We start from the raw sequence: 26,086 nt of genomic DNA, 5'->3' as shown, positions 1-26,086 counted from the left end.
TGAGGGGCCCACATGGAGATAGAACCCTGAGGAATTTTTCTTGAGAACATGAGTTAGTTCATACTCAATAAAAATCCCTTGGGGAAAAGGGTCTGAATCCATAAAAACACAGATCCATTAGAGACAGAACGGCAGGAAAAAGGAAGAGACAAAAGTAATGATTTAGCCAGATGACGATAAAGCATTCCAGGGAAAAAGAATCCCAGGAAACTGCAGGCCCCATTTAGAGAATACTGTTCACAGTATGAACCAACCCATGGGTTGGAAGCGGGGGACAGAGAAAGATGGTGGGAGCACTGAAGTCATCTCTGTACAGCTCAACGCAGGCTGCAGATGAGCAGAGCCAGACACTGGATCCACACCCCCCTTCTCCCCATCCCAGCCTGAGGAAGGTTCTTTGGCATTTTTCTTCAAGGCCTGGCCTTAACTCACCTTGCAGGTTTTTGCTTCATTTATTTAGCTTCTCATTTTCCAAGGGGCTACTAATACATTCCAATAAACGACCCTATAAACTCGGACTACCTGCTTGATGCCTGCACCCCATCCACCCAGTGCCTAATGCAAAGATGCATCTATTGAGCCAAGAGGCCAAGACTGAAAGAGACTGAGATGGGGGAGGAAGGGAGATGATTTAGTGAGTCCCAGGGCTAAAAGAATAAGAGAGGACATTTTGTAATTCTCAAATCATACAATGTGCGGTGAAGTGGGCTGAACAAACACCTGCCAAAGCCACAGCTACACTCTTTTAAGGGAGCCTGAGGTCTGGAGGGCCGAAAAATGAGCTGAGAAAAAATAACGTCTACACTTCTATGGGGGCAGTCAGCCACAACTTCCAGCTATTCCTGCCATGATGGAAGAAAGCACGCTCTAATCCCTGGACCCCCACAGATCCACTGAGAACATCAAGTCCAGCGGTAAATTACAATCTCAGCAAGCCACAGCTACAGATGTTTCTTAAAAGCTCAGTTCTGGGCACTCAGAAAAATTCAGTTAACTGAATGGCGCTCAGGGAACAGCCTCTAAAGTGATTAAGAAGAAAGATGCTTGGTTCATCTAAAATGATTAAACACATTAAATACAGCTTGCTTTAATGACTTCTAAGAGATATGTTATCATCATCAGCTGATGCCGACTACCCACTGAGCAGAAGGCAGAGGATTAGGTGTTGTGACAGGGTGTGGGGGTACGGGGTGGGGGTACTTACAAGGAAAAGATGCTGCCCTAGTTCCACCCAAGTGTGCTTTTAATACCATATTTTCATGTTTTCTATGTTAGCAGAACAGTGTGCCGCTGGAGAGAGATAATTCTGCAAACACAGACACTTATCATCTAAGGGTGCCTTTGTTTTATTCAGAATCCAACAGCAGAAATGAAAATTATAGATGAATTAATAAGGACTACACTTCAGCAATTTTTCAAATGTAGTGTTAACATGCATGAAAAAGGGACATATCTTTGAACATGAACCTTAATAATTCTTCTCCTGTGGGTTTTTCAAGAAATTATTCCTAGATGGAATAATGTTTTTATACCCATAATCTTCTCTTCAGAAGATCAACTGTTTGGTTCAGAAAATAATTGCCAGATGATGAGAAAGAGTAATTTCTACACGTAAAAATAATTTCTGAACATCACTAAATAGCTTTCCATTAGTCATATCATGGAGGATGAATACAAAATGGGAAACCTCGAGTTCTCCTTCTCAAGCAAAAATAAATTTGATTTGAGCAACTCACGAAGCTGAAAACATTCTACCCACTGAATCTTCTTTATTCCTCTCCTTGCCTTCAGATGTACAAAGAAAGAAGCAAAAGATAAATACTCTTCCGGGACACTGTCATCAAATATCTACAGTCATATTCCCAACAATCAGTCACTATTCTTAGATAAGGCATCTCCAAAGCTTAATTCATATGATTGTCTAATAATAATCACTCACTCTTTCAACAAATATTAACTGAATGTCAAATATGAACCAACAACGTGTGAGGCTCTGGGAATACAAGAGTGAATAAGACAATAAGGGTTTCACATTCTCTAGCAGAGACATAAACATGGCTATAAAACAACAGGTGCTCTGCAGAAAAATAAAGCAGGGTAAGAGGAGAGTGAATGACCAGGGGTGCTGAGATGGGGAGCTCTGGAAGGGCTTTTAAATTTTTTTAATTTTTATTTTCAAATTATTATTATTTTTTAAGTAGGTACCACACCCAACATGGGGCTTGAACTCAAAACCCTGAGATCAAGTCACTTGCAGTACCGACTGAGCCAGCCAGGCACCCAGGAAAGGCTTCTTTAAAGAAGTGAATGGTGGGGCGCCTGGGGTGGCTCAGTCGGTTAAGTGTCCAACTCCAGCTCAGGTCATGATCTCGCAGTTTGTGAGTTCAAGCCCCGCATCGGGCTCTGTGCTGGAAGCTCGGAGTCTGGAGCCTGCTTCAGATTCTGTGTCTCCCTCTCTCTCTGCCCCTCCCCCACTCACACTCTGTCTCTCTCTCTCTCTGTCTCTCAAAAATAAATAAACATTAAAAAAATAATAAAGAAGTGAATGGAGACAGGGAAAGGCCATGTGAAATCTGATGATCAAACACCACTGGGTTCAAGAATCTTGTTAAATGCTTTTATAAAGATTTCCACATTTATTCCTCACACTCACCTGATGCGACAGGAATCAGTAGTATTCCCATTGCCATTATTCTCTACGCTTGCCTACAATCATACTGCTAGTAAGGGGTGGAAGTGGGATAACCCGGCCTTTGCTCTTTTCTTCTGAGAGTTCGGCACAGGCAACAACTCTAGAAGCACATCTACTCCATGGAGTGATAAGAGCAGATATGTTTGCTTACAGGTTGCACAACCTAAGAGTCACTCTGAAACTGTGTGCACATCTGCACTGTCCACAGCTGGTCTGGATCCCAGCTGCTGGCACGGGCAGGAATGTGACTCCGATCACTTAACATGGACAATAACTTCTCTGTGAGAAAATGAAATGGCAAAGCTCACAGACCAACTTGGTTTGGACAGTGAAATAAGAACTGGGAGGAAGGAAAATCATGCGAGCAAAGAAAGTGATCAGTAGGGACTTTAGGACAGTGTTCAGAACAGAAGAAAACAGGTATTTATTTATTTATTATTTTTTTAAGATTTTATTTTATTTTATTTTTAAAAAAAATTTTTTAACGTTTATTCATTTTTGAGAGATGGAGGGAGACAAAGCGTGAGTGGGGGAGGGGCAGAGAGCGAGGGAGACACAGAATCCGAAGCAGGCGCTAGGCTTCTGAGCTGTCAGCACAGAGCCCGACACGGGGCTCGAACTCACAGACTGTGAGATCATGACCTGAGCTGAAGTCGGATGCCTAACTGACTGAGCCACCCAGGCGCCCCAAGATTTTATTTTTAAGTAATCTCTATACCCAACATGGGGCTCCAACTTACAATCCTGAGATCAAGAGTCACATGCTCTTCTGACTGAACCAGCCAGATGCCCCAAAAATGGGCATTGAAAAACTAGATGGGGATGCCTAGGTGGCTCAATTGGTTAAGTATCCAACTCTTGATTTCACCTCAGGTCATGATCTCTCTTCCTGAGATCGAGCCTGCCTCAGGCTCTGCACTGGCAGCGCAGATCCTGCTTAGGATTCTCCCTCTCCCCTTCTCTCGCTCGCAAAATAAAAAAAACTTAATAAAAATTAAAATAAAAACTGGATGGACCCTCTGCTTAAAAAAACCAAGAATAAGAGCAAAGGTCCTCAAACAGCGAATTGTTTGAAGACCTGTGCTTGGCTCCTTAAGGAAAGGAGTCAGTAGGACTTTGGGGGTGGGATGTTTGTGGTACTAAATGTTGACCTTTTTGTGGCCCGCATGTAGAAATGTCACCTCTTAGGAACAAATCCAGAATATGGGAAAGGGCATGAGAACCAATACCTACTTCTGCTAATTGGTAAAGGAAATAAATGAATATGTCAGAGAAAACTTATACTATGAAGGTAGGGGAAGGAAATAGAAGCATGTGGGGGTATAAAGTGGTGCTTCAGAGATGGTTTCTTCTCTTTTACTATGTGATGGTTAAAATTGTAAAATTAATTAAACCATTAGAGATTTAATTAGAGGCCATTAGGACTGAGGTGATTCTAAAGCCCTAGCAGCTCCCTTAGCAAACCAAACCCTAAGCCTGTAAATACCTCAAAACCTATAAGGACATCAAAACCTATAAGGACAACCAATCACAAACAGCCAACTGGGCTTTCCCCAAATAAGGCAACCACTTAAATTACAGCCAGTCAAATAACTTCCTTGCTCTGCTTTGTGTGTCCTTTACATAATTTTTGCCCCTGGTTCCTTGATAGAGTGGGTGCTGCCTGATTTGAATATGTTTTTACTCAAACTCTTAGAATTTTTAGTATGTGTCGGTATATTTTCTAACAAAACTTAGAGAATATAAGAACAACCAATAATTGGTGCTGGAAAAAAAGATTTTATTTTCTGGATAAAAGCTTAATATACCAAAATAATATTTACTGTATTTTGGTATATGAGGGGGAAAAAAGCATATATACACCATAGTATTAATGGCTACCTTTGAAATCTTAGATCATACTTACGTCTTCTATTTGGATATTTAGACTTTCTCTCACTTTTAAATAAATATGTATTTTTTTTTAACAATTTTATAATAAGAAAACACAAAACATTGTGTGTGTGTGCATGTATACATACATACACATGAGCATCTCATAAGGATTGGGAAACACATCTGCCTGGAGACTAGCTACTCAAATAATGAAGCCTTTAAACTGAATATGAAGTTAGAAAAATGTTCAGATAAAGCTGTTAAACTGATAACTGTAGAAGACATAGGGGATCTCATAGAAAGAAGAATAACAATGACAGAAAGGCCCAGGATTTCAAACAAGAAGTAACTGAGATGATGTTTGGAAATATATTATAGAGTTTCAGATGCTTATTTATCAAACCACAGAATGCAGTTACCAGACAAAAATGAGCCAGAGGGGAAACCCTCCCCCCCCTTTTTTTTTAAGTCAAGGACAAAATCACACTTCTGAGACTTTGTGAGATAAGACTTCCAAATAAAATACTGTTCAAAAGGAATAACTCAGTTAGGAGAGGGGCTGCAATAGTCCTGTGTGCACATCAAAAAGTTGTATGTCTCTGTGGAACATCAGTGGTAGGTAGCTCACTGCAGACGATTTACACATAGAGAAAAGGACAGGGAAATCGACAAGCTATCGTTTGGCAGATATACCACACACTATCTAAAGAGTTTAAGTAAATGGATGATGCTGATCACAAAATGATGAAAGAAGATGGAGATAACAAGGGAATTGTCAAATACCTAGATAGTTGTTGGAAGTCTCAACAAAAACTAGGATCTCTATAAACTTAGAATCTCTGATAGACATTTTTCTTGAATTGTTCACAATTTAATCTCACATTGGATCTAATTCTGATCAACTGGGGGAACAGTAGAGACCAGGTAGGGAGTGGAGTGGTTCGGATGGTGGACAGAAATATTGAAAACTTCGAAGTAAGCACCCAAAGAGAAGTTGGCTATAGTCAGATTTGAACTCTAAAGTTTAAAAGAACTGATTTTAAAAGTTCAGAGAAAATATATGCATGACCTGAAACTCAAAAGGAAAGATACTTCAAGAGCAATGGGCAGGCTCTCCAGAATGATATTCTAACCATACAACTGTAAATTATCTGAGCAGATGAAAATATGGAGACATCTAAAGGCACTAGTGTGATCTCCCAGAGAGCAGACTAATGGGCTCAAATTTTTAAAGGACTCAGTACAAAAAGATCAAGAGAAGCGACCATAAGAAAGAACATATCATGGCCCATAACAGCTTAAACTTGAAGAAAAAGGGGGGGGGGTGGTGGATAACCTTAAAGTTATGTTTGAAACAAGAAGAGGAAAAATATAGACCTGCTGTTTGAGATGGATGGTGGTTCTCAGAAGGTATGAAGAAAGAGAAGGATAATCTTCAGACTAGAAAGAACAAATGCTGACAGGAGGGAAATGAGTGTAGATATTGGGGTTTAGAGATTTAATAATTATGTGCCAGGATGAATCACCCCAGCATACAGAGAAAATTCACAGCTGAAATGCAACTGTTCTTTTCAGAAAATGCAAATTATCTTTGACAGATCCTGATGAGCCTGAGATCAGGTCAACTCAAAAGGTCAAGAAGGGCATGTGTAATCCTAATTTTCAAAAAGAATACAACACTGTTCTTTGCCAACTGACTGGAAAATTCTAGAACAGTGTATCAAATGAAAGGAACACTGAGGAAGAGACTCCTGAGGAAGTCTCTGACACTGAGGAAGAGACTCCTCTAGGAGACCCTTGCTAACATGAGTAATAGCTGAAATGATGGGGAGACTGGGGAATAGTTTGGATGGGAGAATGCAAAAGACCTCTGGATTTTGACAGGCATCTCATAAGTTCTCCCATGATATCCTTATAGACATGATGGAGGAGTATAGACTAAATGACACTTGAATCATGTTAATTATGGAATTATTGATTTTATATCAACCAGGAGAAGTCTCCCTGGTGGATCCGGAACACTAAATGAGGTAGTAGATTTAGGAAGGAAAATTTATAATCTGTGACATAAGTAACAGTGACAAAAACTTCAGGAATGTAGCCCTAAAAAAATAAGATAATTCTTAAATAAGTCAAGGCATCACATAGAAAGGAGATCAACACTTTCTATGTAGCTCCTCAAAATAAAGAGAATGGCATGGCACACTTTGGAGCTAGGATACTCAAGGTCAAATAAGGAGTCCAAACAGAGACCAGTGGCCATTTGTCAAGGATAGGAACTCAGCAGAATAGCCCATTAGGTCCTTATTAGTTGCTGCTATAACGAATTACCATAAGCTTTGTGGTAAAAATCAAGTCTTAAAATTAAGGTGTCAGTAGGGCTGCATCCCTTACAGAAGCCCTAGTGAAGAATCTGTTTCCTTGCCTTTTCCAGATTCTAGAAGCTTCTTGCATTTTTTGGCTTGTGGCTCCCTCCCTGAATCACTGATCTCTGCTTCTGATGCCACATTTCTTCTGGACCTGATCCCCCTGCCTCCCTTTCAGTAAGATCCATGTGATTTTATGGGGCTCACCCAGATAATGTAGAATAATCCCCTCATCTCAATTAAACCTTTAATTTAATCATATGTATAAAATCCCATTTGCCACAGAAGAAAACACATTCTCAAAATTCAGGGATTAAGTTATGGATGTCTTTGGGGAGCCCTTATTCTCTCTGGCACAGGTCCCTTTCAAGGCTCAGATTTAATGAATTCTTTCCTGGGAGGGCAGAAGCTGAAGAGTCTGTTAGTGACAAGGGCCCTGAGACACACTGTCCTAAAACCTTAAATTCTAAAGTACAAAACAATTCTTAAAGATCTTGACAAAGTTGAACATGTCAGCTTGAGTACAAGTTTAATGTAGTTAATTATAAACACTGAACAGATACCAATCTTTTTCAAAAACGTTCATGTTAACCTAACAATTAAATATTAACTTTTTAGTAGGCTGTAAAGTTTATTTCCTTATAAACTCCTATTTACAGGCTTACCTAACCATTTAAATAGAGCGACATACAATACCACTGAACCAGGTGGCTCAGAGTTTATGATTAGCCTAGAGTTTCCCAGAACCTGGCTAGAGCTTTAGGAGAACATGCATGAAATACTGAAGAAAATACAATATTTTCCTCAGGTTGTCACTTCATCTGATTATAATACAATTATCCAGACTTTGTTATCCCTCTTACATTTCTGTTCACATTCAATCACCATCAATTTCCTTTGCCTCCAACCACCTGTCTCCAAACCCAACCATAGGTTAGTCTTTCAAACACAGCTTTCCATTTATATTTTCTTTGAAATTCAGCCCCAAATGAGAGCTTTTTTAAACATCTATGGATTTAGAAAATAGCTTTTCACCCTTATTTCACGTCAAGAGAAAAACTATCCATGCTGATTATAATCTAATATGCTGTAGGAAAAATAAATCCACAAATAACATTTTTTGATCAATAATTTCAACTGCTTTGTATATTAAATATTTTTTTGCAGAACTGACTGACCAGGAAGAATTAAGGACAGCACAATGATGAAAGAATGAGTAACTAAAGGAGAAAGGAAACTCCTCCATAAGATGTAAGCTGCACAAAAGTGACTTAGTCTTATTCACTGTGGTCTCCCTAAACATCCAATATTAGGCTTGCAACTTAGTGGGTGTTTCAACGCAGAGAAACATGAATCTAGCAACGGGCGCAGTGTCTCACACATGGTGAGCACTTGAAGGACTCATTGTTCAACAACGAGTCCTTTCATTAGTTAGGATGGGACACAACATAAAGCAGGGGAACAGGACGTTGGTCTTACTTTACTATCTTTATCTGGCTTGGTTGCTGAACTGTTCCCACAAGTCAATGATGCGCTGTCAGGAGAGGTGGGAAGTCCAGGAAGAATGGTCACTGTCCGACCACTGGGCTCAGTCTCCAGAGAGGCGGTGGTGATGCTCGGAGAGGTCAGTGAAGCAGTCGCAGCACAAGCCAGGGGGGCATTGACTCGACCCATATTGATGGCAGCTACGTGGGTGGCAGGGCCTGCCATTGGAGGTGGAAGTTGTGGGGAGGCCAAGGGATGATGAGGCAGGCCCACAGATGCAGGGCCCAGGCAGGCAGTGTTCTGTACCTGGATGGGCGTCACCGCTGCTGTAGGGCGTTCTTGGTTATGTGCTGCAACTAGTAGTGATGGGAGAGAAAACAGCAAAATTTGACCTTCTAATAAATGCTACTCACCAAACCATGAGTCATTTCACTGCATCAGACCATAATGAAAGGTTGCTATTGCACTTTTATAAGAAGTAATGGATGCACAGTGGTTTAAAAGCACTTAATCTTAGCTGGGTCCTTAGACACTGTTTTCCTTCCAGATCAGCCCTTGAGTCCACTGAGAGCCTGGAAGCTTAGCGATAACCCCAGGCTGTTCAGTTAAAAAGTCTTTGTAGGTTTTCAGTGCTATAAGAAGAAGAAAAGTATTTAAGATCCCATTGGGTTTAAAACAAACTTGGAATTAGGTTCATCAGAAATCATCAGCACACTAGTTCATGGAGTATGATGCAGTGGTCACGCGGCTGGCATCAGGGAGATTTGAGTTCATATGGTCTTGAATGCAGAAGCCATATTTCCAAGTCTTATTGACATTCTCAGGATCAGCCTAATTTCTTTCAGATTTTCAATCTGTAGATCAGGCTTGAATTCATGTGGGGGACAGGCTTAGCCAAAATAAGCAGATGTGAAGTGTGCCACTGACTAGACTGTGCCTGCTTCTAATTCCTAATGTTATTCATGACTTTAATATTACATCTGCTCTTCTCAACATCTGTTATAAGGGATCTGGTACTAGGCAAGCAACCCTCTTCCTGATACTTTTCAGTCTGGTCTCCTCCTTACCTGTCCTCACAGCATTACGGGCCTGGTTAACTGTCATCTGCCCAGTCATGTGCAACAAGACCTTGGCCTGAGGACTTGTCTGGATATGAGCGGCTGACACAACGGCTGTGGGGACAACACTGGGACTCCCAGCCATACCATTTCCCTGGAGCTTCTGGGCAGGCCCTCCTGCAGTGGAAGGACTGACCATAGTCACCCCTCGACTGGTCTGACCAGCAGTAGACATAGGGACTTTAGCTTGGGAAGCATTTGTCACGGCCCTGCCAAGACAGAAACACAGACAAAAAGCCCAATCCATCAGCAAAATGGGAGAGAGAACAATTAAATGCAAGAAAAATGACTCAGGGCGTTAAAACAGAACATTTTAAAGAATGAATGGAATAATTTTTAGAAAATGTAAGAATCACAAATTCAAAGTAAAGATGGCCCTGAGGGAGAGAAAGGTCTTGAAATACATTCTTAGTCATAGAAAATTATACATTGCATGCTGCTCAAGAATATTCAGTTACTGGGTTCGGCTTTCCAGATCAAGGCCCAACACCTCTTGCCTGTAAGGTCCTGGATTCTTCTGCTTTAGCTCTCAAAGAAGCTGATTTGTTTGTTATTGCTGCTAGTAACATTAGCAGTTTTGTTACATTTGCATAGCTTTGCTCATGGTTTTTGCCCTTCTCCCTGCTTGTTCCTAGTTCTACATCACAGAAGTGCCTGTGTACGTGCATGTGTGTGCACATACACACATGCACACACTCTTAGAATGTTCTCTCTGGCTACTCTTGACCTGTCTTAATCTCATGTATGTTTCAAGGTCCACAAATCCTGTCCTTTTAAGAAGCCTTGCCTAAGGCTTAGGCTTAAGACCTTATGTATGATTCTATTGTTTCATGTGAATTTCTTCCTTCTACAGCCCTTGATTACAAAATATGTCATTTTTAATATGTAAATTCTGTATTAAATACTCCTGATTCAATAAAAGTTCCTTGAAAGTAGGCCCAGTGTGAAATGGTTCTTCCACATTCCTCCAGTTATCAGGATACAGCCAGCTCTAAACAAACATTTACAGGTTGAGTTAAATTAAATTAGTTCAATGTAGTTTTGTATAATGTATTTTTTTAATATTCTAAATTCGTTTAAATAACAATTCTACACATAGTAACTTTGTACTAAGTAGAAAACTTCATTAACTCAAACATCCTTATTTACTACGATAAATAACAGAGAATTTATTGCATCTCTTCAGAGACTGTTAATAATTTGTTTTTGAATGTTATGAAACTGCTTTCCTTCATTAATTTAGTCTTTTTTTGTGGTTTGGTTTGTTTTATTTCCTTTAGTTGTTGTGGTGGTGGTGGTTTATTGTTTGTTTTTTTCCTCGCCAGGGAAGGTCTATCTGCCATTTTCTGGATCCTGAATGTAGATTTTAACATATACAGAAAAGAAGGTTTATATTGATTAAAAATCTGCAAGTCAAATTAAAGCTAACATTCTGTCACCATCTGCAACAATAGTGATTTTCATTTGATTAGGCTGCTGGCCAACCTATAAATCAAGGCCAACAGCTGACAAACATGTCAGTTCATTAAGCCATTTATTTAAAATCAGGGTGTTTGAGGAATGATTTAACACAGTTAAACCTAGAGCATTTATTAAAAGCCCAGTGGCTAAAACTGGGGCTCCCTCAATGCCATTATAGGTCCTTCCATTCAGTTTCTAAGGCTACTTTCCTTAGTGACCAGAAGGTAGACTACCTTTAAATAAAGAAAATTTTGAAAAAAGAAAGAAAATTTTGTATAATTAAAGCTCTTACTTCCTAGTATCCTATAACAGGGCTTTTCAACCTCAGGGACATTCTGGGTCAGATAATTCCTTTCAGCAGGAGGCTGTGCTGTGTAATACAGGACAGTTAGCAGCATCCTTGGCTTCTATGCACTACATGCCAGTAGCAACCTCCTCCCACGTCCTCCACAGCAACAATCAGAACTGTGTTCAGACATTGCCAAATTCTCTTCAGGAGCAAAATCACCCTTAATTGAGAAGGATGAAGGATCAATGTTGTATTTCAGGAATTTTATTTCTGACTATATTATAGAAATTATTGTTGGACTTCCGAGGTAAACCCCACGCTATTGGAATAAATACAGAGCCAGACGCATAGGCTTAAGCACTTCTTCACTGTGTGATCATAGACAAGTTATTTAACCTCTCCAAGCCTCCATTTTCTCATCTATTAAGTGGGGATAATAATAGTGACTATATCGATGAGTTATTTAAGGACTCAGAATTAATATGAGTCATCCATTTAGAAATCTGCCTGCCTGGCATATAGTAAGCCTTATGTAAACATGTAAGTGTTAATAATATAGCTTTTGTTTATACTAAACATGATATTTTTTACTTTTGAACAGAAAAATACCGAAAATGGTTGGATCTTCTCACATACAACTTAAAACAAATAACTTAAACCCCAGTACATTTATTGGTAGAAACCTACAATTTCACATATACCCATGTGAAAAGTAAGCTAAGAATTTGAGTAGAAGAGACTTCAGCAAATATGGATAGGAGTTTTTAAAATGTTGGCTAGGTAACAGGCAATAATTATAGTGTGAGAAGGAAACTTGGATAGGCTGAAAACCATGGAAAAAAACAAAGCTTCTCTGTCTAGAACTTAGTAAGCCATTTACTCAGAACCATACCTTGTGACTGGTGCCACATAATTGCCAGGGAAAACCCCTATCTTGCTGGTATGCATCGATGTCCCTTTGAACCAGCCATCTTGGCAACGTTCAAATACTAAAAACATCTCCCCTTTTCTCAGCTCCAGCTCATCCTCTTTCCGGGGAGTGTATGGATATATAGCAACATACCTAGAATAGAAAAGAATATTTGATTTCAGGCTGAGTAACAGACAAACCCTGGCATGCTCAAAAACTCTTCCTTGGTACAAAGTCTTGAATATTTTGTACAGATATAAACAGAAAATATAATACTTAGCCTGTAAGTAGCATTGGTAACTGTCCATTGAAAGAGGTTTTGCTGCCTACATTTGAAAGATAGAGGCCTTCCTGATTAAGAACTGCCCACCTGGTCCCCCCAGTGTGAAGGTGACTATCCCACCAAATGGTATTCTCAGGGTGTGAAAGAATTAATGCCACTTCCCAAAGTGCCTAACCTGCTGCTGGGGTTTAGGGACCCACTGGGAAACTTGAGCTCTTCAAACAGCACTGGTAAGACGTGGGAAGTAGCCCCACATGAGGACATATGGCACGAAATCCTGCTGGGAGGCACGACATGCTGCTTTCCACACACAAGCTGAACCTAGAGGCTTGGGTTGCACCTGCTTTTGTATGCTCAGCCAGGAAAAATACTGAATTTGAAAAAGTCAAAAGGGAAAAAAAAGTCCAGGTCATAGAGAGTGCAAAACCACCCCACAGTGCAAGGTGACTGTGCCACCAACATATGGAAACCAGGCAGGTAACGCTAACCAATAGTTTTTGTCAGGGTTCTAAACTGTTCCATGTATAAAATCACGTAATGTAGGAGCCAAAAAATCTAGCTGTATTCTGCCATTGGTAAATGTTAACAAGACAATTAGATTTTTCTGGATACTTATGGTTGGGCCTTATAGCTTTTCCAATGCATATTTGCACTAGATCTGATTTGTGTGGAAAATGCCTTCCTGTTCCTTAGTATCCTAATGTAAGGAATGAAAATGGAGACCAAAAGCTCAAACAGGAATTGTACAAAAAGACGGCACTATGTGCATATAATATTATGAAGAAGCAAACACTATGTTTCCCTAGACTGCAAAAGGCCTCCACTCAGCAGGATGGCTGCCTACTGAGCTCATGTATTGGGCCCATTTGGTTTCAGCAGTTTCCTAATTATATGCATGACTGGGTGTAAGTTTGCAGAACACAAACCACTTTGGTGAGCCATAAGCCTGTCACCAGCTCATATCAGAAAGGTGTTTCTCTACCTCTGCTGTTTGGGCTTAGTTTGAAATAAACTTTAAAGCAGTAATAAATGACACCCTCACTTACACACTGGGGCGAGTCTGAGGCCGTAAATGTGCAATCTGGTCAGTGGGTCCCACTGTGGGTCTCGGTCCCATTGCAGCAGCAGCAGCAGCAGCAGCAGCAGCAGCAGCAGCAGCAGCAGCAGCGCCTGGAGGTGTGGAGGCCAGTAGAGGGGGTGGGGGAAGAGGAGGATTCATAGTCTGGTATGAGAAGACAGAGAGAGAGAAGAAAGAGAAGAGAGGGAGAAAAAGAAAGAGAATAATAATGAATTATTTATTTACATCTTTCATGGAAGGTGGGAGGGAAAAGGAATCAGGAATCCATAGGAAAAGACTTTAATGGAATCCACAGGGAGCAGAACCAGCAGGCTACTTTGTATGAAAGCCTCCTTTAAAAAAAAACAACAAAAAAACTCATCTCTTGTTCTGCTTTAAGATCTTAGAGCCACAGCAACTTTTTCAGCAAACAGGTACGTAATGACACTTGGAAAGAGGGAAAGAAAAAAAAAAAAAAGGAACAACTGCATGTAATTTTAAGATTAATGGCATTTTTAAGTATAGACTTGGATAAGAATCCAAACACCTTTGAAGAGGGCAGCTATAATGTCACACTGCTTGCTAAGACGTAATCTGTGATTGTTTCTGTAACTTGAAACTTAAACACAACACAAAACAATTGAGCTGCACTATATCTCAAACCATTCCCTCAGAAGAAAATTTCCTTTGATGCCTGGTTTCCAAACAGCCCAAACAATAGCAAGCCACAATCACTGGGAAATTGTTGCTACTTTCGCTTATTCTTTTCTTAACTTTGCCAGCTTTTGAAATTTAGTACTATCAAGCCTGGTAATCTTTAACAAGTAAACCAGTGAAAAGCTGCTGGTTCCTTTATGGGCACAGACTAATGGGGTTCTGCCTACAGGATTCCATGCCTTTTGAAAATCAATGGAGCAATTGTTACTTTCTGATCTATAAACCCCAGATGATTCTTTAGGGTCTGTATACTGAAACTCCTGGGAAAACAGGCACACAAAGACTTGCCTGAACCCCCACCTCGCCCTCCCCAAATCTTTGAACCACTAGATGTAAAAACCGAATTAAAAGAGAAATAAGGAGACTAAAGAATGCACCTAGGAAAGCATAAATGGCTTCTACATATCAGTGTATAAACACTAAAAATCCAATGATTTCTAAACATCGTTCACAACAGTCACTTTGTTTCTATTTTTTTAAATAAAAATTCACATCTCATCAACATTTGCTTCCTTCATCTGCGGATTAGCTGATTAATGTACACAGTTCTGGAAACACAATAAACTACGCAGAAAAAATTTCAGAATTCCTGACATATGTTGCAACTGTTTCACACATTGTAATTTAATTTTTTGCTGAAGTGACTTTCAGGAAGGATTTTTCCCGTACCGAAGCTGAAGGTGTTGTAGAACATTCAGTGCAGAAATAAATGAGGCGCAGCGCTGCTTACAGAGTGCTAACCTGGACAAGGCAGAGGGCAGTTCAAAAAGTTAGAACTGCATGAAATGTTGCTCACATCATCCATGCAAAACATGGCAGGCAGCCTTAAGATTTGTTACAACTCTGGAATTGCCTGTACTGGGGCTTAGATTCTTCAAAACCTTTAACCAGTAGAAGGTCAAGCATTCATTCCACTAGGTCTCCTCCCAGTGACAAAGTAGAGAGAAACAAAGATAATCCTGGTAAAACACTCAGTACATGTGACCTGGGCTGTTCACTGGTAATCACAACACATCAGTGGCTTGTCGGGCAGGATAACAAGTCTAGACTGTACTCAGGATAATATATGCAGACTGTAAAATTACCACTCAACCGATTTCCACTTAAATCTTCCTAAACCCGATTTCCAAACAGTGTGGCTATGGAAATGGGGAGACCAGTGCATGTGCTCAACACGGGGCCCAACACAAACTGCTCCTAGAAATTACTTAAAATACTACCCAAGGCACAGAACCAAAAAGCTCCATTTCACACTCTAAGTAGAATTCTATTTGCAAGAGGAAAGGAAATTAAAATGGTCTGTTATGGCTTAACATTATTAAAACAGAGGCTGTACTGGGGCGCCTGGGTGGCTCAGTCGGTTGGGCGTCCGACTTCGGCTCAGGTCATGATCTCGCGGTCCGTGAGTTCGAGCCCCACGTCGGGCTCTGTGCTGACAGCTCAGAGCCTGGAGCCTGTTTCAGATTCTGTGTCTCCCTCTCTCTCTGACCTTCCCCCATTCATGCTCTGTCTCTCTCTCTGTCTCAGAAATGAATAAATGTTAATAAACAAACAAACAAACAGAGGCTGAACTAAATTAACCCTAAGAAGAAAAAGGCAAAACAACATCTACAGACCTGACAAAAACACGTCACATTTTGTTAACAAAATGTAAAATAAGGTCACCTCTTGTAGTTAAAAAAATACAGTAAACTACTGTTTCATGTACATTCCTTTCACGGAGAGTAAGTCAGAAGTCATTTGAGGTACAGCTTACAAGAGCATATTCTGAAAGACCCCAAAGGCTGTGCTCGAGAGAAAGTGTAGTTCTCTCTCTTTTTCTGTTGTTGGAACACAGACTGTCTTAATAAAATTGGGCAGATTTTCCCCCAGTGTTGGGCTACATATCTTTGGGGAAATAGGCATTTGTGTGTGCGTGTGTACTTGGGATATATGCACACAAAGACCAAAGAGAGAAAGTCTGATTAAAATCAGACTCTTAGATGTTGTTCCACCCTGTGGGGTTGGTAAAATGATAGGGCTCTGGTGAGTCCAAGGCTGTGACAGACTAGGAAGTTCTGTGGGTTGCTTTATAAACAACTTAAACTGAAATAATCTGGTGATGTGGAAGTTCAAAAGGTAATCCACTGTGTGCTGTGCTTCAGGCAGTTTGCTATCCTGCAAGACCTGAAATTTCTACAGAGCAAACCACAGCCTTCCATTCACCCAGAGCTGACCTGGAGACCTGCTTATTATTTCACAGTCCGGGCCAGCCCAGGCCCCAGAGGCCAAGGCGCACTCTCCACCAGCAGCAAAAAACATCTATGGACCTGCAAGAAGGATAGGTCACATTTTTCTAATAATATTTTGTTAACTTAATACTGTTCAGAACCAAATACCACACTTAAATGTCATTTTCACTAGACACTGCGTGCTAAATTAATAGGAGCTTTGAAAAGTACTCATCACTTGTAGTTTTATTTTATGGAAATGCAGCACGTCTATGTTATCAAAGTAAAGCTGTCTATAGCTATAGGCTGGGCTGCAGAAATACTGGTGTAGAAAACTAGATGTTATTCTGATATCCATTAAAAATGAGCATCCTCCTTATGTTTCTTTAGATTCAGATCTTCTGTTTGTAGTATGTGGTAACGGTCTGAGGCAAGAATTACTATTTCTGAATAACAGTAAAAACAGGACAACAGTTCTGCTGATGTGAAATGATCATACTTTGCCATGTCCAGGTTCTCTGTTTCCCTGACCCACTGACCTTGAAAGCAGTAGAAGAAGCATGGGCTTTGGGGGCAGATAAACATAGATTCCAATCCCGGCCCAGTGTCTTAGGGCAGTCCTCAATCTCCCTCTTACGTTAGAGTGAGCACCAGAAAAGAAGTGTCCTCTCCAAGTGGACTGGATTCTAGGCCAGATGAGCCCAATTCTAGTGAGCATTGTGAGTGAAAAGTTCAAGTGCATGGGTGTGATACCCTTCCTCTCTGGTGCTCTTTCCTCTTTGTGTCCTTTCATACAACCAAAGAGTGGTTAGGTCTGGGTCTGGCTAAAGACAGGTGACAAGATCCATTAGGTCTTAAGCTTGGGCCAAGGGCTGCAGGCCACCTTACCAGTAAAGTGCTTTGCATTGGAGTTTGGGCAACAAGTACAACTGACAATAAAGGATTCATTTTCTTTCCAACTGTTCTTTAAGTGTGCATTTCCCTCATATACATTTCTACCTCCCAGAGTAGAAAAGTGATGGGCAGGATAGACTCTGGGCATCTCTGGGTCCCCTGGGAAAATCCCACTGTAATACCCCCCCAATCCCAGCATCCTTTTTTTCCTCACACCTGATTTCCAAACAACCCACCTTCAACCCTACACATCAACATCTCTGAACAGCCTGAGTACTGAACTCAGACGCATGTAGACAGGCTGGTGGAGGAACAGTTCAAGCTGCTGCATGATCATGCTTCCTCAAGTCGGGAGTGTTAGCAATTTCAGCAGCATTACCACCTGCATACAGCAGTGTTTGTGCAATTATGTGATTAGCTGGTTTTATTTTATGACAATAAGCAGGAAGTAGAAAAGTGGAAATACTGACACCAGCGATCAAAAAACAAAAACAAAAACAAAACAAAAAAACTTAGTGGTATCAGAATTCAATAAAATTAAGATAAAGATGGAAGGTCCCTATGTCTTAAGTCTCAACTGGATGCTCATTGGAATTAAGCCAGTCAGTTGTGCGTACAGCTATGAAGAAAAAGGAATAAAATTTAAAAATATATTTAAAAAATCCTAGAAATCGATGCTTAGATGATTACGTCTAAAGGGAAAGATGTAATTAAGAATTTGGTAATTTTTAAAAATCTCTCCAGGAATGGAATTTCCCTCATAAATTATAGATTTATTGTTCTACATTTGATTTGTAAAAAGAGATACTTATGTTAGTTAACTGACTTTGTATCAATTACATAAGCTCTCTATGCCTCAATATACCAATCTGTGAGATGGAGTTGTAATTAGAAATAGTTTAGGTAAAGCTGCCTTTCCCAGTGCCCTGGAGCACAGCAGAAGCTCAATAAATAGAAGCTGTTGTTATGATTCATGAGACCATGAAGTCAGAAACTGTCTTACTCATCTTTGTATTACTGTCACCCAGCTCTGCAGACAGAAGTTAACAGACCCTCAATGAGTATTTCACAAATAAGAAAACATTCTGTGCTTCAACTTCCCTTAGGACAATATGATATGAATCAAGAGGTCTTGGTTCCTGAGATGCTGGAGTCCTTTTCTGTTGTTGCTATGAACATTCTGACCATATTCTATCCCTAATCCTGATTTTCAGAACTCATACCAATTCCAAAGCCTCAACTTGTCCCTCTCAAACTATTGACATGGTAGTTTCATTCCCCTCTTTGCAGAGCCTGTCCCTGATCCTGTGGATCAGTAAGTCCTGCTGAGCCTTCCATCATGGGCTCCAATGGACTAATTACATATTGGCTATCCTGAGAACCAGACATCATTTAATTTGCTTCTTTAAATATACACACAGACACACACTATGTGTGTTATGTGTACATTTTTTTTAGTCAGGGTTACATATTTTTGGAATGCAATCTGTTTATAAGTTGGCCACAGGCTGTATTGGCCTTTATTGACCTGCCTAATTCATGACATCTTGCAGCTAAACACCTCTAAGCTGGTACAGAGGATCAGGGATTATTAATCACTTATTTGAAAGTTTTTCTGCCCTTGTGCAGAAAATACAAGACTAACATAGATCCTCACCCTCCTCCCTTCCCAAAATTAGTTGTGGAAAAAGCCCTCACTACTATTAACATCCTGATGTCTGAATTAGATAGATGTAATGCCAGTTTTGCTCCTAATATTAGATATCTAACATTTTAACTGTTACATGTGAAATGTATAGGACAGTATGATCCTAAGTTCATTCTGCATGAAAGATTAGAAAGTCTCAATTCATAATAAAAATACTAGAGATAATTTTCATTTCCTATTCTAGTGTTGGCATTTATTACCTAATAAATCCACACCATGAAAAGCATAGTTTTCTCTCTACCAAGCTACATACAATATTGCTGTGATGGTGCTCTATGTCTTAGAAAATATTTCAAATTTTAAATAAGATACTTGCTATGATTAATGTAAGATACAGAGGGTACATGCTACTGAGATTTTTTTTCTCATTTAAACCTAACATATTAAATCCAAAACATTTCTGCCAACCTACCAGGGACTTTGAGATCTAGACATCTCCTGGGATGACAGACAGATCTGTTTATAATTAGTTTTTCATTAAATGGAATTGGCACAGTAGACATACTGTTTAATAAACCTTTCGCTTGCTTAACATGCAGGCTTTCTTATATAATCCTAGGATGAAATGGTTGAATGTAAATTAATTTTTGTATATTCATGCTCTCCTGTGACCCGTCCCATTGATTTGCCCTAGAGTTGCCTCCAGCTTAGAGCAACTGGCCATTTACTTACTACACCGTAAAATTTTGAGCCCATAAGGGATGAAATTCAGCCAGCTCTATGTCTTTTCCACTAATTAATTTTTCTAAGATCAGAAAAGGCAGTCTTTTTCCCTTAAGAAATTACGTTATAATTTTTCCATGTGAAGTAGTCATCTGGGAAGGGAAATACCAAGTGGTTGTGTATGTATTGGGGTGAGAAGAGAAGGAGGGAAAGGAGAGAGTCTTCTCTGGAGATGAGAGGGCAGGATGATTATGGAACTTGGCTCTGGTCAAAACACCCAGGGCTAACAGAATCTCATGGAAACCACATATCAATAAAAGTTAAATGAATTTCATCTTCTCCCCAGAAGAATCAGCACAACCTTTCCTGCACCAAGCAGTGGTGCTATCAAAGAAGCTGTAATCGTTCTGGGAACATTTAAAAAAAAAAAATACAACTTTAACCTATAACCAGAACATTATTAACTTCCATTTAAATACAAGAACATGGTTAACTCTATAAAAAGTTTTCTAATGTCTAAGTCAAGCTAGGTAATAACTCCACATTTATTTATATCCACCTTGTTTCAAAGCAAAATGAGGCAAAAGGAAAATGAGGACAATAAAACTAGATGGAGCAAACATCTTGACTAATGTACTAATATGTTGTGAGGTCTTTGTTGGAGGGGGGTACAGATTTGGCTCCAAGCATTCTAGCAGAAGGAAACATAATCTTTACAGCATATATAAAATCCACAACCTAAAAACAAACCAGCTGCCTAGAAGTCTCACTATTCCTGGTACAGAGAGCAGAGAAACCATAACCCAACAAACCAGGCCCTCCAAGGAATTCTGAGAACAAACCAGTGGCACATGCCACAGGCCTGCCTTGCAAGGGTCCTCAATAGAGACCAATAATGAGATCAATAACAGTCATCCCCTACTATAGTCTTGGCATGGTGCTAACTCTCCAAAGCAGAAAATAGTTGTTTCATTTTACAGGTAGGGACACTGAAGCTTAAAGACGCTGAGTAACTTTTCATGGTCATGTAAACAAAGAAGTGACTGAGCTGGGCTTCCAACCTAGGTCTGTGTCCCCACCATCGGGCCACACTGTTTCTCCAAGAGCATCACAACCAGTGAGACTCTGTAAAGCAATTTACGGGAGTGGGGCCCACTGGGGAGATCTGATTTAGTGATCTTTTCTATTCTCATTCAACTCAGCACTGGAAGAAAGAGTGTGAAAGCATAAGCCAAGGCACAGGACTGGATGAGAGATGACTCACAATTGCTGGTTCCTTGTAGTTCAATTGCCTGCAAGTTCAGGAAACAGGGATTTACACTATTGTGTTTCTGCTTTCTAAGGCTGAATTTGCTTGTTTCTTCCCTTTTAACTTTCTCTCCATAGTGTTCTTCTTTGTGTCTATCTCCCTTGGCTGCCTTCATTTCTCCTATTAATTTCTCTTGTGAGGATGTTTTAAAGCAATTAGTGTTTGGACTCTGTAGGATGCTAGGTGTTCAGAAGGAAAATCAACACAATCTGAGCGAGCCTTCCAAGACAGCAGTTACTTTTAGGCAGCCAGAGCGGCAGCTACTGCAGTGGAAGACAACCTACTAAAAGGTGAATCATAAATGGAGAGATTTGGAATTGACACACCATGTGACTCAAGGTAAACCATTTAGCCTTCGGGATCCTGGTTTCCTCAGTATTTCTATAAACCTGTCTTTGTAGGAAATAAGTGAAGTCTTGTAGAAACTCAAAAGAAATGAAAAAGAAATTTTAGGTTAAGCCTTCAGGAAATCAGGCTGGACTTTAATGAAAATGGAAAGCATTTTATAGACCTCTTCTAATGCCTTCAGGCCACTGATCACTGTTAAACATTTTGAAGGCTGTAGGCAAGAGGCTTTCTAATTTTTTCTGTAAGATCAGCGGAGATAATAGATGAAAGAGATCCACCTCCACCTAGCAAGTGTCAATGTAAACTGCAGGTGTTAGGAGGTAGGATGTGCCAGATTAACGTCACTAAATACCTGAGAGAGAGACAGAGATGGATAAACTGTACTCACTCCAAGGGCAGCTGGGTAGGGAACATCTGATGGGAAAGTGAACGAGGGGCCAGTTGTCACTGGGCTGCTGGGGGGTGGGGTCACAATTAACCCGGTGGTACTTATATGAACCTGCCAAGAAAAAGAAAAGTTAATTAAAAGACAACTACATTTAATACAACAGATTACTGGCTGAACCTTGGGGAGGCAAATCATAATTTTAAAAAAATCTGTAGTTTCTAGTATTTGGAGGAAGGCAGAATCTCTTGCAGCTTATTCAATCCACATTTACTGATTACCTAATTTGTATTCGGAACTGGGAGGTAATGTGATAATATTGGCCACTGCTGATTTACATACAGAATTCAACTGCTGCTGGCTTTCATAACTTGGGAGGCTACTGTGAACCAAACTGACCTTTCAGATGGTTAGTCGGCTGCTTGCTTAGCCCACTAGCAATTTCCCTGAAGATCCTATTAAGGTAGGTCATGGCTGAACACTCACCTGTCTATCAATATGTAAATCTATGTGAAGTGCTTAAGGTATTTTGTTATTCTCAGGATCATTTTTCATGACTTCTACTTTTCAGTGGGGATGCATAATTAAAATGCAGCTGCCTAGACATGCCTAGAGCAGGTAATTATTTATAAAACCTTTAAAGGAACAATGTCAAGCCAAATTAGCTGTTTTCAAAGGTGTCTTATCCATGATACTATCCAAGATTAATTTACTAGAAAGAAATTGAGTTATTCAGGTCATTTCATTGCCTGTGTTCAGTTACTCGATCAATTTCACTCAAGCTGCGTATCAGGTCCAACTGCAGAATGCAGGCAGGAGTAGGTGTGTGGGCCTGAACAAATGGGATGGTTTTCCTCCACTGTTAAAGGAAGTGGTTGGCTGGTACCTTGTTTCCCCCAAGGAAACGATACACCCAAAACGCTAGGCCTTTTGTAATAAAAACTTAATCCCAAACATACTTCCCTCAATTCCCATATGTTGAGAAAAAGATTATCAGGACAAAGAAAAACTCAGAGATTAGTTCCCAGAGGGCCTGAAGGAAATTTTGAGTTTCCTGCTTAGGTTAGGCCCTGCCAAGGCCAGGGATAAACAGCATCACAGCATACAATTTATTTTCACCAATAAATCTGTGTTATATATGGAATCCACATCCTTTTAAAATCACATCTGTGCCTGTTAGCTCACACATTGATTGAACTGGAGGCTTAAACTTAGCAGATCTAAGGGATGCCCTAACAAGAGTTTCTCCCCAAACCCTTTTTTTGTCTCTCCTGTGAATGAAAGTCTATTATCAATCAATTTCTAATGGGAAGCACACTGATTTTCATTCTAGGATAAAATCCAATGGTCTTTAGCTGTTTTAACCAATAAATCTGTTTATATACATAACCCAAGGACATTTGTAAGTTGGCACTACATAAGAGTCTTTCTGAGAAGATACAATGAAGCTCACTTCAAAGTACATGCCATTATCATGGAATCAAAATACAGCTTCCTGGGCCTGACCCTACAAATATCTAAGAAAGATCTCATGACTGACCAATGTTTCTCTAAGAGCTGCAGACTGGGAGTCAAGATAATTAACTGCTAATGAGCTCATGGTCTTAGACAAGACACTTCACCCCCCTATATGAGCTGGACCAGAGCCCCCCTAATGTGTCCACCGTCATAGTCATGGAAGTGAAGCACTAAACATTGAGACTCCTGTAAGCACCAGCGAACACAGGGCCACTCCTAGTATTTGAGTAAAGGAAGAGATAAAAGTCACCAAAGAATGATTAAAAGCAGAAGCAACAGAAGTAAATTGCCTGAAGGTGAGCATGCCCAGAATAAATGTCCTGAATAGGGACAGACTGACTTTCTGCTATTCTTTTCCTCATGGAACTGCAAATTAGTTGGGCTCCTCTACAAGAAGGGGCTCTGTGAAGGGGGGGAAAGAGGTGGGGTAAGCAAATGCAAATGAGTGGGTGCATCTCTGGCTTCCCCTGAAGCCACTGACAATACAAATATGCCACAAAAACACTTAATATCATGAATCATTCCTCCAGCTGGCAGAGGCCAAAAAATATCTTGAGTGTGGCCAGAGAAAGATAAAATGTCTTAGTTGCTTGTAGCATCATGTGCTTTTACAGATGTCAATCACAGATATCTGTGCACATCTGTTCTGGTGACCCACCTAGACAGCACAGTCTATAAATAATCTTCTAGTTTATGTATTTGAAAGTTCAGCCTTCACTCAATAGTCACCATATATAATAGCAAGCCAGCCCTTTACTCCTTTCTTCTATTTCCCAATCCTGTTGCCTGGAACTTGGGATGTCCTGGTGAGATGTCTAAATTCCGTATAGAAACAGGAGGATAAGGTTCTACCCATATGGTGGAAAGGTAAGCTGAAAAGCACATCACACCAGCACTGACTGCCTATATGTGTATTCTATTCAGGTGAGAGAAAAATGAACGCTCACTTCTTAGGCTCCTTCCTTTAGATTTTCTAAGTGCAACCAAACCTAATTAAGGAAAAGCAAGACAAAAAGTGGACCAAGATGTTAAAACATCCTTTTCCTCAGCTCTGTAAAAAAGGAAAAGAAAAAGGAAAAGAAAAAAAAAAAAGAAAAAGAAAAAGAAATGGGCCATAGCAGGAGGAGTCACATCTCCTGATCAGTCCTTTGCAAGGCAGAGGAAAAGGACAGTCCTATTTCAAAGAGTCTCACATAAGCCATCTTCCCATATCCGCTGAGCTCCACAGTCAGGAGAGTGTTTGCCTGTCACACACTCCTGCTATGCTACACACACCCATTGCTTTATTATAGACTGTAGTTCCCTCCAATGTACACACTATGCTAGACAAGTAGTGTTTTCTGTAAACCTGGGCCGGGAAGCCAGGCAGCACTTGAAACATCTCCCATCGTCTTCTTGAAATCACTTCTCCCTGAGGCAACATATTACCACCAAAAACAGAACGAATTAGAATATGGGAGGAGGGGTGGAATGGTTGAAGGGGAAACTGTTTTAATGGAACACAGAAAGAGCCTTGTTTCCTAAGCTACTCCAACCAAAACAAAAATAGCTCTACTTTTATAGTCTTCATTCCCAGCTCTGGTGTGGCACCGTCAGACATGCTCACACCTGACTGCCGAGTTCTCTACAAAAGATATAAACTCGAGCTTTATCCTCCCTTTCTCTTTTAATTTTGTCTAGTGCCAAAAGATTACTGTCTATTTTTTTAAAGCTATTCCTATTCTGAGTTGCCACTATTCTTACCAGAAACTTATCTTTTTTTTTTTTTTAAACAAAACATCATTGTACAAATGTTGCTAGGTCACAAAATAAAAAACGCAGTCCAATGATCCAATTTTCTTTTAGTGAATGGCCAGCTTTACTAGACCCCTCTGTCAGAACCTTATTCAAAAATCTTTTGAACCTTTCCAGAGTAATCTCACTTGGTACTTCTTACTCCAATCTATAATCCATGTCTATTTTTCACATGGATATAATTAGTTACATGTAAAGTAACATAGCTCTCCTCTCTACCCATTTTCAAGGGACTCCTCATTCAATAAATATTTATTGAGTGCTTACCGTATGTCTGACATTTGGAGTACATCGGTGACCACAACAAAGATGTCTGTCCTCATCATACTCATGTCCTAGTAGGCTTTGTCTGTGTGTGTGTGTACTAGTTCCCTCAAAAGATCAAAAGTTTCATGACCCCACCACCTAAAAACTACCAGTGAACCACAATCCCATTCAGAAAGTGAATGCATTTAACTCACAACATGCAGGATGAATCTAAAGGAGTGAGGTCAAATAAATGAGGCCGAGAGAACATAATTTTTAATAAAATTGGCAAGGAATACCAGAAACCATGTTGTAAATTTTTATTCTGTGGCTCACAACAGGCACTTATTAAACTGTAAACTTTCTGAGGACCAGGACCCTGTGTGTACGTGTTTCTTTGTTTAAAGGAAAATAATTTAGATTTGTATTTTTTGAAAAACACAACAGCTATATTATAAAGTAGAATGTAACATCTGCATGAATTTTAACAACTAAATATGAGATTTGAAAGAAACTTCTCCTACTTGTGACAGGCTACTTTGGACCGGGCTCTCTGACCTTTGAGTTGAGGAAAATATAGTGGTCATCTAACTGGATAATTACAGCAGCCCTGTGAATTAGGCAAGTAACAGTTAGGCTCATTTTGCAGTCCAGAATTAAGGCCTAACAAAGAAGCATACATGGTGCCTAGAAGGTTCTAAAAATAAGGCACTCAATAAATGCCTGCTGAATGAATGAATGTTTCCAATCATCTTGTG

At 40.0% G+C, this 26,086-nt stretch overlaps 1 protein-coding gene across 1 annotated transcript in view; it reads right to left on the bottom strand.

The window, feature by feature from the left end:
- Nucleotides 1–26,086, bottom strand: part of SH3RF1 (SH3 domain containing ring finger 1) — a 179,938-nt gene that overhangs the window by 12,539 nt on the left and 141,313 nt on the right. Inside the window, exons 6-10 of the mRNA XM_019441031.2 lie at nt 21,774–21,884; nt 13,526–13,701; nt 12,179–12,349; nt 9,486–9,745; nt 8,413–8,774 (exon numbers count right to left, since the gene is read on the bottom strand). Of these exons, the coding sequence (XP_019296576.2) occupies nt 8,413–8,774; nt 9,486–9,745; nt 12,179–12,349; nt 13,526–13,701; nt 21,774–21,884 (1,080 nt within the window). The remainder of the gene's footprint in view (nt 1–8,412; nt 8,775–9,485; nt 9,746–12,178; nt 12,350–13,525; nt 13,702–21,773; nt 21,885–26,086) is intronic.

Source organism: Panthera pardus, unplaced genomic scaffold (assembly GCF_024362965.1).
Source record: "Panthera pardus isolate Hobbes unplaced genomic scaffold, ASM2436296v1 HiC_scaffold_13, whole genome shotgun sequence".
In the NCBI taxonomy this organism is placed as follows: Eukaryota; Metazoa; Chordata; class Mammalia; order Carnivora; family Felidae; genus Panthera; species Panthera pardus.
The sequence above is the reverse complement of the archived record's forward strand: the minus strand, read 5'-3'. Positions and strand labels throughout refer to the sequence as shown.